Raw genomic sequence first — 16,637 nt, 5'->3', positions numbered from 1 at the left:
CACAAAACCTTTCTATCAACAGAGCTGAATACTGCCTTAAGGTCGAAAAATACAGTCGTGATCGAAAGTTGGTTGGCAAATTTGTGTTCCAGAACCTGATGAAGAACAGATATTTGGTCTACACGTCCTCTCTCAGGTTCAAAACCATTCTGATCTGTGGTTTGTTTTTCACAAGCTCTAGTCAAGCATGTGACTATTATTAAAGCTAGTGCTCTAAATATCATATTAATCATACTGATTCCTCTGTGGTTGTAACTTATACTTGTAAACTAGAACGATCAGCGATCTAGACCAGTTGGAAGGGATTATGTTCGATTCTCAGATCCTAACTTAGATCAGTCGAGGTGCTAAAACCATCATCTTTAAAAATACTGAGCTAATCCATTTAGACCTGCTGCTCTCTCTTGCTTTTGGTTGCCTATAGATTGTTCGACATAACTAGAATTTGGAGGGTGTACGTCAGCTTACCAGTCAGGCTGGTTTGAGATGGTGTGTAAATGGAGTGTTGTTGAAGGCCAGTTGAACTATTCCCCAAAGTATTTTATTCTTCGGTTCAGTCTCCTGGATTGAGTAAACTTTCCGTAAAGCTGAAATACTACGGATTCCATATATTTCGTATTTACTTGAACTCGTTATTACATAAGTCTTCATCTTCCCTAAATCCCAACTGTAATCACTTATAGCTCTGTGAATGAATGGTGTTGAGAGCATTTCGTAGTGCAACCACAAGATTAATTTGAATTTTATTAATTATTCGACTGATTGTCTTAGGTTAGCAGTCTATCTTAACTCATCTATGTAGAAATCTTGTTCAGATGACGTTTACTTTTTGTTTCAAGGTATTTTGGTGACAACCAACGGGATCATTTCGCAAGTGGGAATACAAAATTTTCCTATCGCAGGTCAAATTGTCTCCGTAGTAGTCCAGTAGATCATTCTATGAAGTATGAACAGTCTTCTAATAGAACTAGGTGCGGATCATCGGTCTCTCCACACGAGCGGTCTCATCAATCATCTGATCGCAGACGAACTTTCATTACTAGTTCTCCCGATGACTCAAAGATATCTGGTAACTTGATTTGTTCACATAGTAATCGGAACTCACACCATGGGAAATCCGATACAAAAAATGTGCAGAGCGAGGATAGGTCAAGTCTTCTATCTCACAGAAGACATCAGCATAATCAAATTCCTATCAAATTAAAGTCATCTCGTTACTTATCTCATACTGAAGGAAAATCTAATCTTAATTCCCTTACACACGTAGATCAGTCAAACTTACGTAGCAGGGGGCAGCTTCTTGAAGAAACAGATGATATCAGTAGCGGTTCATTTTCCTCAGACTTTACAAATGATGATAGCTTTTTTGAAACTTCTTTAAAACATAGCAACACCAGTTCAGAGTGCTCAGCACCAATGTCTAAATTACCGTCACATGTGATTCGTGACCATGTTTTGAACATCGATAAACGAAAAAATGTAGATACTGATTTTCCTCAAAAATGTTCCCGCTCAAATCATTATGAGATAGAATCCCTTGATGAATCTTCCTACTCATCAAGTAAGAAATATACTCAGAAGGCAAGAGAAAGTGTAAGTCCTCATTCTCGAGTTGCCTCAACGCGATTGTCCGTTGGTAGGTCTCGAACATCATCTCAACACCGCTCTCATTGGGCTATTGATAGGAATTCGAATCTCAGGCAGAGTAGTCAGGAATGTCTTGAAGAAAATACTGACCAAAAGCACAGTAATGCTAGTTTCTTTTCACGAGCCCGAACGTTACTGAAACTCCCAGATGCTGATTCTTCGAGTCCAAATTACTCAACAAAGTCTAAGCGGATTATGCTTTCGAAAGTTGCGTCGACATACAAGGATGTTGAATATTCTGGACGAGCAAACACTTCTACTGTAAGTCCCATATCACCCGATGATGCACCATATAATGAATCAGAGGGAGCTTATGGACGTATTACTAACAGCGCCTGTTCTGATATTCCAATTGGAGTTAAGTCTCATGATACTCTTACAAAACTTGAAATGGAAAGAGCGAAATTACTGAGAGAACTTTCTCTATTAAATAATGAAGTAATTGGTGGAAGCAGAGGAAAAACAGGCAGCGTTACAATAAATATGGGTAATTCCAATAGGAAGCGCGCCCCGTCCTCCTTGTTTGTTAATGATATTCCTTCACCAAAGTTAAAGTGAGTTTTCAAATTATCATCGGTTTATTATCTTTAACTTGGTTTATGTATTTTAAAAGTAGAAAGTATCAAAACTATTTATTTATTTGAACACATAAATATTGGTACAAAGGGGCACCAATTATATATGCGCAACACGAAGTATCAAAAGCTAACACATATCCAAGACAAAAGTTTATTTGAATACGATTATTGCTGTTCTCGGTTCGTATCGCATTATGATACAGTGTATCCAAAATGTTCATCATTTTTTGTAATTTAAGGAGAATGAGCCAGATAAATATGGCTAATAATAAGTATATCGTTGTTGTAAATAGGTAAAATTTCTTATTCATTGATATAGACTATCGGTTATCAAAAAAGGGTTCACAAATTAGTTTGTAATCGTGTCGTTATCGGGTCACACAATGAACCGGCTGTTTGGTATGTTGAATTGATTTCATTGACATTTAATCAATTTACACATCTTTAGCACGAACTGATACTGGTTCAATAGTTGTTGAAAACAATGGCCACAGCACCAACTATTTAAGTTAATGATTCCTTATTTGCTTACATCTTCTACCTTGTATAAGATTCAACCCAGAAATTCTCACTTCATCCACTCCTTGTGTTTACTATGATATGGTTACTAGAATGAAGGAAGGGAATAAAAACATTACTTCGGAAGTAGTATGCTCCTGAAAATATTTTATAAATCTGAGTCTGCATATTTGTCTCCTGCGAAGTTGCGTTTATTTATTTATTTTAACACATAGATCTTGGTACAAGGAGGCACCAAATAAATATGCGCCACACAAATCTCATTCGATGTGTGAAGGCTGTGATACTGCCCGGGTGCCCAAACCGAAGGAGTTGGTTTTCTTAGGGGGCCACACCCCGAGCCTTCGACCTGAAGGTCTGATCCACAAGGCAGTGGAGCATCGTTAGGAGATGCAGTCCCATGGAAGCCGGTGACCAACAATTGGTTCATACGCCATTTGTTCCCGCAGGATACTGGAGCCCATGTGCACCATTGGTTTGTGATCCGGTTAAAGCGCCGGACATTCACTTTTCGTCCTCTCATTTTCGTAAACAACACCCCCGCCACGAGAAGGCAGTGAGTAGGACTTCCCTGGCAGAGGCTATATACGCGTGGCCATGTGAAAGCATTTGGAGAGGGAGAGTGGACTCTCCCCACTCTCAGCCGTACCAGGGCATTTGGGGGCTGCGAAGTTGCGTAACAGATTTACTATAGTAATGAGGTCAGCTGAAGTTCTTACTACTGTTTGTTTATGATATTGAATGCAAACGTGATGTAATTGTGGCTCGTTACATTTTCCCGGTTTCTTAGTTTTTCATCTCTTATGATGTAGTGTCCTCATTATTTGGAAAACTTACTCGGTTACGATTTTCTCAGAAAATAACACCAGATACTTGTTATTATTACTTCCGAAATATTTTAAACTGTTTCATCGTTGTACACGTAATAGTAAAATTCACTCTAGATCTCTTATATTTTAGGTGCGTCGAAAATAGCAGTAAATGCGAGTTAGTATCCATTCAAAGTCCTACGCTCACGAGTGATAATTTGATGAGTCCTGGATTTCGGGAATCTGTTTCCAGCTCTCATTCTATTAGACTAATAACAGCTTCACACGATTCTAAGTCTGAACTTTCTGGTTCTAAACAGGGTGTTGTTGATAAGAATGTTTTAGCTTTGGCGGTTGATAACCATCTGAATACTAGTGATGTTGCGTCATCCAGTCGGCGAAACCATTTATCAAAAACTGCCCAAGGTCATGATTTTCAAAATATACATAGTAATTCTAGATCCGAAACTGTGTTTCCTGCTATCGTCACTGATAGTTTAAATATGTCGGGCAGTCGGCAACCTGCTTTAATAACGTCATCTCCAAGGATGGTCATTGCACCCGAATCCACATCACCGATGATACACATTTCACCTCCTAGTTCACCAATGATAATGGGTAAATCATCGTATGCTTCAACACTAAGCACTTCTCTTTCGTCTTCTGTTTTGACTGCTTCAACTTCCGGATCTATCATATCTTCTCTTGCAAACTCTTCTAGTAGAGATCCGCGTTTGGCTTTTCATCATACTCAGCTCTCCAATGATGTTCCTCCACCTCCTCCAGAAACTTTCAAATTACCTTTGTGGGTCGATACCTCACCTCATACAGAGATCATGATTTCCAATTCACTAACAAGTTCTGTCACGAGAACACAATCTCCTCACTTCTCAAAATCTCTTTGCGATGTTGAATCTGATGTCTCTATTCAGGACCCAAGCGGATGTTCACTAGATGAGCGTATTCGACTATTGGATGTTCAACTTATGAAGTCGGAAAAGGCTAGACCTACCGTAGATTATAGTAAATTTCGCATCAGACGTAAAGCAGAATCCAACTCAACTCCTCAATCCACCCAAATTAATAATCCAACGCAGTGTACTACTGGTGTGTCTGTTACTTCTTGTACACCTCACTCACCTGTTTTGACTTCGACATATTCGATTACCACTCGCTGCGAACTTGGAGTTATAGACATGATTAATTCTAGCCTACCTGTTTCTTGTACATCTAATATTGGATCGACTTCTCCCATTCTCTCTAATTCAACACTTTTAAATCTGGTCAAACCAGCTGATACCTCGGAGTTTGTCAAAAGTATGCTCTCCTTCTCTAAGCCATCTCCTTCGACACCTTGTGATACATCCAACAATATGTTCTCAAACGAAATAGCAACTACTAATCGACATACAGTTTCAATTCCATTATGTCAGAACTCGTTTCTCACACGTTTGCCTCGATCATGTGTTAGTAATAGTTTATCAGCAACCAGTTTTATCCAATCATCTGTTTCTTCCTGCGGGAAACAAAAAAGTCCAAATAACAATCGTATTCACTCTAATGTTTGTAATGTGGAGCATAGTTCATTGTCTGGGGCTCAACCTGTTGGTGTGGCCACTAGGATGCCGTCAGTAAAGCCTTTTTGTGGGTCAGATGTTTTAAAACCTGAAGATAATTTGGTAGGAAAAGGTGACACTAAATTCAACACGTTAAAAGAAAGTGTCGATTACGTTGAGAAGTGTGAACCTGTGATTTTATCCCATTCACTCAATAACACCTCAACAGAGTTTAACGCTAATCTTTCGTCTTATGTTAACGATAATCAAAAGTGTGTTGATGTGTCCAATAAAGTTGGTGTACATGGTGTTTCCCCTCTTTTGGGATCATCTAATGATTTTTATAAAACCAGTCAAAAAACACCAACTTACCAAACCATTACTTGCCAAAAGTCTTCACCACGAGACGATTTTGTAAGTAGTAATAAATGTAAACCGACCTCCCTCTTGAATATACCACTTGCAAATGTAAAGAAAGCACAAAAACATGATCCTGCGAAGCCTATCTTGGATGACTTTGTCTTTCAGAATTCTTTGGTAGGTAGTATACCTAAAAATAACCAACTCAAAAAGCCGCACCCCGATACACCTAGTTCAATATTACCTACAAAACGAAAACCATCTACTACTTCTGAATCGAAAGAAATAATACCAGCCTCTAATGCAGACAAAACAGTGTCGGGGAACGTATCACTGACTAAAAGTAAAACTCAGAAGATTCCTTGCCAAAGTGTTTCTAAAAAACCAGGATCAGCATCTGAAAACAGTCTCAAAAAGCATTCTGTTTTAAATAACAAACTCCAATTGACTACTGACGGTAACCAGTCTGTATTCAGCTCTAACAATCGTTCTTTGTTTTGTCCTGAGAAAAAACCCGTTTCACCTCATTCTAAGAAAAGAAAAAGTGTCCGGGACTTCAAGAAGAAAGTTATTGATAGTGAGGATTCTGATTGGGAGCCGAATACAATTAATAGTTCTCAACATCAGTCGGGCGAATTACTTGACCCAGATTCCTCATCAGAGTCTCGCTACGAATCGATGTATGATAAGATTAAGCGCAGAACTAACCAAAGTACAGCAAAATCCACTGACTCTCTTGTGAAGCCAGATGTTTTACAGCGTTTTTTAAAAAACAAAAGTAAGGAACCTAAAAAACCGAATTCGCACAAGTCTCTAGTTGATTCCGATACAGATGAATGTTTGAGCGATGGTTCATCAATTCACTCTGGTGATGCTTCTAATCCAGTTACTAAACGCACAACAAAGACAAATTCTTTATCGAATGAAATAGGATCAAAATCTGTGAAGCACAAAGTCCCAACTACTAGTAGGGCTAAATCACAAGCCATCTCTTCTGTGTCACCTAAACGGAAGAAAATTGTCACCGACTCCGAAGTGTCTTTATTAAAGGAACCTTCACATAAAGCTAGAGGTCGAAAAGCGAAGAAATCTAACATTTCCAACAAAGCACAGTCACTGACTGCTCAGGTACGACGTAATCATAAGAGCAGTGAACAGCAAGGGCCTGTAACTACTTTGAATTACCGATCAATTACTCGTCGCAAGAAACCTTGCGTAAAAGAAAAAAATGTTCCCGCACATGAGAACGATGGTAAAGTTATTTCGGGGCGCGTAAATTTAACAGGTCGGTCGAAGACACAAAAGCGGAAAGCTATCTCAGCTGTAAACAAGCAGCTTCTTTCTATAAAGAATACCCGTCGTAGTCTAGTTCGTCGTGTATTTGCTTCTACAGACTCATCTTCGCTTTCATCTGTAATATCTGAATCTTCTGATGACGACTTGTCTAATAACCAGGTTTCTGATTTGTCCGTGAAAGAGGAAGTAAGTGCGACGGAAATTACCCAAGAGGACAATTATCAACCTATCAAATCCAAGTCTCCCACGCTTCAACTTAGTCGTTCTTGTAGTCCCGAAGATCTACGGGCAGATGCAGCAATACGTCATACTTTCGGAGCTTTCACTGCACCATTTATTTGTTTTAAAACTGATCCATCGCATACTTCAGCTATCAGGCACAATGCTCCTCAAAGTACAGATGTAAATGTAAAGTTTTCACCAAGTTCTGAGGATTCAAAGCCGACACCGCCCACACTCCCAATGACTGATTCAAGTTTCAGTGGTGATCAACAGTCTAATGGTATCTCTGCTGCTAAATTACAAAATCGTGATCACAGTGATTGGAACATATTTTCTTCGTTAGCCAAACAGTCAACTCCAATAAAAGATGATAATATACACCAAAATTTATCTTCGGCTTCTGGGCTTGCCGCTGAAAGTAATGAAATTCCAGTAAATTCTACTGTCGAAACTTCGTATGATACAGAAGATGAGTTGCCATCGTTAGAGAAGCATGATGATGATGAAGTAAGCATTCCATATGAATCATCTATTTTACTCCATGAAAGTGATAGTCTTAATAATCGTGCTGAAAGCTTGAATGGATATAATGATGATGATTTACCTCCTCCAGTAGTCTCGGATATTGATCACCAACTCAGCTATTCAGATATGCCTGTAGTTGTGGGGACTGTCCCAGATATTATAGAAGAAGTTATTTACGATGGTTTGGAAGTGGCTGTTCAAGAAGAAAGTCATCCTGCAATAAATAAATCTATAAAAAAGAGTGACTCGTGTAAAAATTCTCCCAAGTCGTTGTCCGGTTCTTCTCCTAGTATGATAGAATCAACCGTAAAAACAGGATTAGATCAAGCTTTAGTGGACATAACTGACTCTCTTCATATTGATCTAAGTAGTGTGACTAATAATTTTTCTCCAAACGTGTTATCACCAATTACTCTTCCTGTTATCACTTCGTCGTCAAACAGCGTGTCTGTTCAACCAACTGTATTTACACCCGTCTCTGCGCTACATGTTACCTCACAACCTTATGAAGTACAGACTATGAATCAATCCATGTTGGTAACCATCTCTTCGGTGTCCTCTACTAATTTAAGTCCATCTAACAGTGCACTATGTGCTGATGAAGAAGCTTCCATATCACAACCTTGTTCATCTGTACAATCTAGTCTCAATTCTAAACCTCAACATCACATTGCTGTCATACTACCAACAACCACCGTATCGTCTCCGGGAAGTTCAATTGTAACTGTGTCTTCTCTCATGCCAGAATCTTCTACCAATGTGACCACCACTTCATCTGTTATTAAGTTGGAAAGTTCCTCATTATCAATAACTTGTTCATCCACAACTGCTTTAAATGGTCAACAGTTACAAAACGTGACTTCTCATCCACCAACTACTGGAATTACTAACCCTATTGCTGTTGCTGCTTCATTAGATAATACTGCTCCTACATCTCATACTTGTTTATCATCAGTTTCTCAGTCCTGTAATACAACCTTTGATCCATCTGATTACACTTCGTATGTCCAGCGTGTAATTGAACGTGTAAAGCAAGAAAAAGATGAAGAAATATTACAGCAAAGAGAGAAAATGAGACGTCCTAAAAGAAATACTTCTGTTTCAACGCCTTCTATGGCAACATCTACAACTACGAATCACATTAATACTTCTGCTACTGTCACCTGTTCTGGAGTTTTATCCCCAACACCTATAAATCTACCAAATGTAGCTCCTATTCCAACTGCTGATGTACTTAAACCACCAGTTGTGGTTAACATTGATGATAAAAATGTGACAATTCCTATGTGCGTTGCAAATAACTCAATCGTTGTTCAAGACTCATTCTCCCGTATTGTTAAGAACGTAAACAGTCCGAATCCTCAATCCGCTAACATTTCAGAACCACCCATTACATCTTCGCACTCTCAGCAACTCGCTGTAAGTGCCTCCACCGAACAAAATCCTTACGTGCTTGGATGTAATAACTTGACTGATGACATTCATTCACGAGATCCAGTCGATGAAACGATCGAAGCTGTTGTAAATGGAGAGTTTGACGAGAAAGAATATGTACTGAAGTTATCGAAGGGCAACTTTACTCCTAATGGCCATTGTCATACCTTATCCGGTAGCATTGGTTCTCCTTCCAGTCATCCTGATATTTTCACATTGGTACCTGATGATTCTGGAATAAAAAGCGATTATCACCAATCTGGTGTTTCAGAGGCTGTTTGTACGCGATCTAATAGCTCTGTAAGTTGTTTTTGAGCTGTCAGTTAAAATCTCTCCGCACATTAAATTTAGCTTGAACAGTTTCTCAGTAGTAAGGAATTAGCTTCAGAACCCTACTTTAAAAAATTATTTAGCTAATGTTTATCTGATATTTTATCGTATGGTTATATTTTACTCATGAATTTTGTTATGAATTCAAGTTTTGGTTTATCTAACTAAACCACTTGTGTAGACTTGTTGATATGTATGACAGAACTAGTTTTGGAAAGTCTCAGCAGACAAGTCCATAACTCACATTATATATAACCATTAAATATTTTTTCTAACTGCCCAAATATCGGTCTGTCAGACGGCAAAATTTAGTGCTTAGTACCCTTAAGAATCTGTGGCATTAATATAATTGCTTTCATTTTCGTATCTAACTTTATGTTTATAAATACATTTTATTTAAAATGATTGCTATGTGTGTCTAACATGGATTACTTCCGTGTTATGCCCAGTAGTTAGGTAGTCAAACGTATCTATAAGTTTCACCAGTATAGACCCGAGACCTATAGTGCTCTGTGTTGAAGGAGTTTCGTTAATCTAAACCTTGAACTAAGTTTTGTTAAAGTTGTTATACTGAACATTAATGATCTTGCTTTTGCAATCAAGTTTTCTCTCACCTACATTATTGTTTATTCAACTGTAAAGGTGTAGCCAACAGAGAAGTAGCTTCGCGTTTAATCCCACCTCCGTCACAAGCTTTGGGGTGTAACCCACTATGAAAGCCACCTGCTTCAGTTTGGGCACCTGGGAAGTATCACGTCGCTCACACATATCAATGATAACTATTCTGGCCTCATTGTTATCGTGTGGCGCATATGTATTTGGTGCCTCTTTGTACCAATGTTTATGTCCAAATGAATAAATAATAAATTCGCGTTTAATGCACAGCCGCATCTCACTTTGTGAATCAATTTTGATAGCATAAACGAGTGTATACATATGTCTGGTTCTACGTTGGGCATGACTGACCAACTGTTTCGGCTTTTAATCATTGGTTTACATGTTCGGATCTTTTCCATCTTCTGCTCGGGAGCCAAGTATCTGACTATGTTTTCTGGTATAGTATGTTGAGTGAAAGCTAGGAACGACCAAACTAAGACGTGGCGTCAGTTCATGACGTCATTGAATGTTGTTCTGAGCCTTTTTAGTAGGTTCAGGCTACTTGGTTGGGGTCCGCGCGATAACAGAGATCTGTGGCTGAATATTTCAGGTGGCTTAGCTCAAAACCGTTCACAATGGTGTAGACGCATCCATTCATCATCTTCCTCTAGATTTCAAATCCCAGTATTCATATAGACTTATCTTCTCTGTCTTTTGAATCCTATCTTCAATGCTGAGTCTTTTGCATTTTCGTTTCTGCTACATTATTTTCTGTTTTCTTGTTATATATCTTCTCGATTTCATCTCGTAACTAGTCAACGCAAATCTTTTCCAGGCCCTACGTTGATGATGACTAGTTAGGCCTCGCACTGATAAATGGGTCTCATAGTCTATTAAATAGACGCGTACTTTATTTGTATTAATTGTTTAATTTATCCTGTGGATGTTTAGGATTGCTTCTGTATTGCCACTAAGTTACAGGCATTATACGCAGAGTTAGATGGTCGGTAGCAGTAGGACCCAGGACACGTATCTCATCCTATTTAGGGCCGGTCGGCTGGATGTATCTAGGTCCCGACCAGTGGCTATCTGGACTCAATAACCAGATGGATAACGCGATGACATTTGAGGCAAACGACACTGGGTTCAAGTTCCGGATTGAACGTCAACTCTGGAATGCAGGTACATCCAGCTTACTGGTCCCTAATAGAACGAAACGCACAACCTTGATTTCACTGCTAGCCACCGTCCAACTCTGCTCATAAACGTTCACTTTATTAGTGAAATGGGACAAGGTGAGATGCGCTATCTTTAGGGTCGACTTTTTCTATTCTTCCGTTGCTAGTTTTTTTTAATCAAACACCTTACTGCCGTTACACCGCAGAACAGTTCGCAGTTTGGATCCTCATTGAACTTTATTTTTGCAGCGTTTAGCTTTGTCTTTCTCCAGTCTACTGGTCGAGCATAGTACGATCTAAAGAACGAGTATTCTAGCTAATATAGCTCAATGGAGTCATCTCGATAGGCAGACTGACCACCACGCCAAGGTAGCAATTACGGTCGAAGTTTTCGGCACATTAATTTTTACGTATGACCCGAAACTAACGACCTTGGAGTTAGTTGTCCAGGCTACAATCCCCTTTCTCGCAACAGTTTTGCAACCTTTTCGTTAAAAATTAGGTGGCTATTTAAGTTGTTGAGTAAAGTTGAGCAATTAATCACTTGAGTCCACGTGAATAATTGCTTGAGATATCGAAATTAGTGGTTGTCGGAAGGTTGCGAAGGTCTTAATCATAGCCATCTTGGAGAAATATCTTAATGTTAAACTCTAGTAAAGTCAATAACATAACCCTACAATTGATTTTGAAATCCACTATTTCCTTTTATTGACTTGTTGTAAGCATGTTTTTGAGCAATATTTCCAACCGACATAGCTTGAGAGGATCATTATACCTAGTAAACTTAAATTCATCCCCAAGTTTTTACCTATGATTCAACTTATATTATTCATCAAATAAGGTTTGTTCGTTATCATCATGACGATAGTGACCAAAATTTTCGAATCGCCATTCCTCTCATAACTCGTGAGTGCCAGTACTTAAGACAGTATATATTAACCTCTTAGGTTTTTGTGTTGGGTATGATATTGTAAGTAGGGCTCTTCAATTTGAAAGCGTTATGGATAAAACACTTGACTCTCGACAAATATGCCGCATATTCAAAGTCCACTTTACTGACGTCGTTTCAGACATCAGGTAATATCACTAGCCCTCACACAAACAATATGTAGTTGAAGTGAAACCCGTACTTGGCAGATCAGGTCGTAATAAGAAATGAGAAAATTTTAGCTCACACTGGTAACCAAGTGTTTAGTATTCTAGAAAATATGGAGATAGGGAGTCATCTAATGTCTGCAAACCCAATTTCACTTTGTCCTTTAGTTGATTTTATCGTTGTCCATCATTCAGTGGTTTAGTAATTAAAGGAGTTCGAACATCGGCTGTTAAACCCCTAGTTCAAACTCCGCTTCGCTTTGATTTAAGCTACCGAATAGTATCATAAGTCCTCCTATTTAAAATTTAACTTATTTTGATCATTTATAAATGTTGCGTTGTAGATAGTCTAAAGTATTTCGAGACGTGTTGAAAATATTTGAACATTTTTCCTCGATGATTGATAACCACTCTACGATACTTATTTTATGCGTATTTTTTCGGTTCTCTTAATGTACTTACATTTTTGTGGTTTTGTTTGTTCTCAATATTTTCATTTTAGGCTGTCAACATCTGTGTTGACTCTTCGTCCACCTTGTCTGTTAGCAAGGAGATTACTGATTCTATTATTTCAATGAATCATTCTTCAGCAGTTTTAACGCCTATGCATGTATTGACGTTTGTTGCAGCTGGTGCCGCAACATCGACGTCCCAACATGTACCCACTTCCACCGCAATAAGTCCCAACGTTTCGTCCCAATCATCATCCAACCTACCGACTTCTACGCATAATTTACCATCGATTTCCAATCCATCTAGTTCTACTTTGGATAATATTGGTAGTATGACTCCGCTTGCAGCATATACACCTATCCTGAATTCTTCTAATTCACTGCCTACCGATTCAACTAATACTCGAATTGAAGAGTTTGCAGCTCGATTTGCTAATAATCCTTTTACGACGTATTTCTATTCTTTGTTAACACAAAAACAGCTTAGTCCATCTCTTAGCCCATCGGTATCTTCTGCTGATTCTATCTGTCACCGTTCAACTGACAATATATCGTTGCCAATATGTTCATCTACAAAACTAAAAAATCTGTCTATTCCAAATGCGTCTGTTAGTGGAGACACAGCGGACTATCTAGCTGCAGCAACAATGGCTGCTATGGCCGCTATGACTGGACCAACTCAAGATATGACTTCGTTTGGTCAAACTGTGGCTTCTGTATCTTATTCTGATTCCAAACCGATATCATCAGATAACCAGTTCCTGCACATGTCAACTGCACATTTAGGAATACAAGTGAGGTTTTTTCAAAAATATTTTTATGTTAAGATTATGTGGTTTTCCATATTCTGATAACGTTTGTCATTATCTTACGTTTTGGCTTTAGAGATAACACTTTCCTCGTCTAGATTTCCAGGGGTTGAACTTCTACCGGGAGGTTCACTTGTCGACTTAGAATATGCTGATGACATAGTTTTATTTGGTGAAGACGCTGACAAAATACAGAGTCTTCTGACCACTCTGAGCATCAATGCAAGCATGTTCGGGATGCGATTCTCTCCCTCGAAATGCAAAATGTTGCTTCAGGATTGGGTTACTTCGACACCCGAACAAATGATAGGGAGTGAAGTAGTTGAGTATGTCGACCGCTTCACTTATCTTGGAAGTCTCATCAGCCCTTGTGGTCTGATGTGTGACGAAATCTCAGCACGGATACAGAAGGCTCGACTAACTTTTGCCAACTTGCGTCATTTATGGCGTAGGCGAGATATCCGTCTATCAACCAAAGGACGTGTTTACTGTGCAGCAGTTCGTCCCGTCCTACTTTATGGCAGTGAAACATGGCCGGTAAGAGTAGAGGATATTCGTAGGTTACTAGTATTTGATCATAAGTGTCTTCGAAACATTGCTCGTATATCATGGGACCATCGAGTAAGTAACACAGTTGTCAGGAAACTAGTACTAGGTAGGGATGGCAAATCAATTGATGAAGTAGTGAAACTTCATTAGTTGAGATGGCTGGGACACGTGTTACGTATGCACAACGACCGACTGCCTCGATGAGCGATGTTCAGTGGTATAGGAGTAGGTTGGAAGAAATCTAGGGGCGGTCAGACCAAAACATGGCACAAATCCATGAAGTCACTGACAAGTGGACTGAGCCATGTTAGTAGGTGTAGACCACCTGGTTGGGGACCACGAGATGATAGTAACCGATGGTTAGAGACCCTGAATGACATGGCTCAAAATCGTTTGCAATGGCGTAGGTGCATACACTCTTTGTGTTCTCCCAAATTTCAATCTCATGATTCCTCCTTGTCTCTTTTTTCGCTTCCCAAATTTATTTCACTGGATTATACTCTTTAAACAACATCTCCAAACGCTAATCTTTCCGATTACTGCTTATACTCTTATTACCTCTACCACTACGGGATTTGAATCGACAACTGCATCTCTGTGCTAATGTGGTGTGGCAACTCGAACTGATGTACGTACGTACGAAGTTCTACGTTGTGACTGACTGACTGACGTTTTGGCTAGTTGTATGCGTTTTACACTACTGATCAGCTACTTACTTTACTACGTACTTACACCTGTTACCCCTCGTCGAGAAGCATAAACCACCATCAGCATTCTCCATCGAACTCTGTCTTGAATAATCCATACCAGTTGTTTCCAGTTACTACACATTCTTTTGATGTCTACCTCCAATACCCGAAGCAGTGTGTTCCTTGGTCTTCCTCTTTTCCATCTCCCTTCAGGATTCCAAGTTAGGGCATGCCTCGTAATGCAGTTTGGTGATTTCCACTTCCAGTGTCTTCTTAATTTCCTCTTTATCTGGAAGTTGGTTTGACCTCTGTCAGAGTAGGTCATTGCTGATAGTATCCGGTCAGCGGACATTGAGTATCTTGTGCCGACAATTGTTTATAAATACTCATACAGTTTTGATGATGGTTGCAGTAGTTCTCCAAGTTTCAGCTCCACACAGTAGACTTATCTCGACGTTCGTGTTAAAGATTGTGACTTTGATGTTGGTTTGCAGACAGTTGTTTTGAGTTCCACATATTCTTCAGTTGTTAGGAGTGATGTACATGCTTTGCCAGTCCTTGACTTCATATATGCATCAGATCCTCCTTGTTCATTGATGATGCTGTTCAAATCGGTGCGTGAAGCGTTCCACCTCTTCCAGAGTTTCTCCATCAATTGTGATTGGTTTGATGTTCTCTGTGTTGTATTTGAGGATTTTGGTTTTTCCCTTGTGTATGTTGAGGTCTACTGACGTAGAGGCTGCTGTCACACTGACTGTACTCACCTGCATTTGTTGGTGTGTGTGTGTTGGGGGGGGGACAGAAGAACCATGTCATTTGCGAATTCCGAATCGTCTAGTTGCATGTGAGCTGTCCACTGTATTCCGTTCTTTGTTTGTTAGATGGGTCATCGGCCTCATGACTTCCGAGGAATCTTGGGTTTCAGTATGTGACATCATAATTCTTCTGAATGAAGATGCTTCAGCTGGGAAGTTAGAGTTTAGATGGTTTAGCCTGTTTATTGTGGTTAGCGATTTTTTGCAAGGTTGTTTTCTACATGATAGGGTTGCTGACGCGATTCTGAACCCTCTTCCTTTGTGTGGGCTTGGGACCGACAGTACACTTTTAGAAGAGCTACAGGCACCATTTCTTTAGCTAAAGTATGTTCAATGCTTTTCATAGAAATAGTCTGCGGACTTCTGTGTTTTGAACTACTTGATATTTAAAAAAAACAGATGAAGTAGACCGATGGCGGTAGATAATTGAGGAGCTATGAAATGTTTAAGATTAGGAATGAGTTGTGCAAGAATCCTATGCCTTTGGGGTCCATGTTTTTATTGTCGCTTTGGGTCTCCAGGAGTTGATATATATATTATTTTGAGAATCTTATCTATAGTCAACACAGTTGGCAGTTCGTAGACATTCAAATATTTACACTTTAACGAAAGTCGACGCAATACGCAAGACTTGTATGTTTACCGAAATTCTGTAGATGATTAACCCATGCAAATCGGAAAGCAGACCATTCAGTCTCAAGTGTTTTCTCCAAAAGTTGTAACACCCTTTCTTCCTCGTTCATATAGACTGTTTAAGGACCCTCAGTAAAACAATCAATCCCTAAAACGAGTCGAATATAGATAGCTGTCTCTATCAATACCCTCGCTAAAGCAGAATTAGGGATTGCGAACATTTCTGAAAAATATTAATAGTTGTTGCTGCTTGAGATAATGAATTTCTGTATGACTTTAAGGGACTAAATATCCCAATCCTAATAATGGAAAATGGAAATCCTCATTTTTAAATTTCTAGGTATTCTTTAGAAAATGGTGGTATCTCAAAGTATGTTATTATTCATATATTTTTGGTTCCTCATGTTTTATGCAACCGATACAAAATATATCTTGCTCCAAAATGTTACTTATCTGTCTGTTTTGTATCTACTTTTCTTAAGCTTAGTGTATTTTGGTCAGTTTCATATTCGTTTTTAAATGCATCGCCTTAAGCTAATGCTAT

The 16,637-nt window shown here is 39.1% G+C and overlaps 1 protein-coding gene across 1 annotated transcript in view; it reads left to right on the top strand.

The window, feature by feature from the left end:
• Positions 1 to 16,637, top strand: part of MS3_00001938 (uncharacterized protein) — a 37,608-nt gene that overhangs the window by 4,543 nt on the left and 16,428 nt on the right. The window contains exons 8-10 of the mRNA XM_051209458.1: positions 840 to 2,201; positions 3,705 to 9,246; positions 12,649 to 13,392. Of these exons, the coding sequence (XP_051074914.1) occupies positions 840 to 2,201; positions 3,705 to 9,246; positions 12,649 to 13,392 (7,648 nt within the window). The remainder of the gene's footprint in view (positions 1 to 839; positions 2,202 to 3,704; positions 9,247 to 12,648; positions 13,393 to 16,637) is intronic.

The sequence above is a fragment of the Schistosoma haematobium genome, chromosome 1, assembly GCF_000699445.3.
Source record: "Schistosoma haematobium chromosome 1, whole genome shotgun sequence".
Taxonomy (NCBI): Eukaryota; Metazoa; Platyhelminthes; class Trematoda; order Strigeidida; family Schistosomatidae; genus Schistosoma; species Schistosoma haematobium.
Note: the sequence above shows the minus strand (reverse complement) of the source record. Positions and strands in the feature narration are given on the sequence as shown.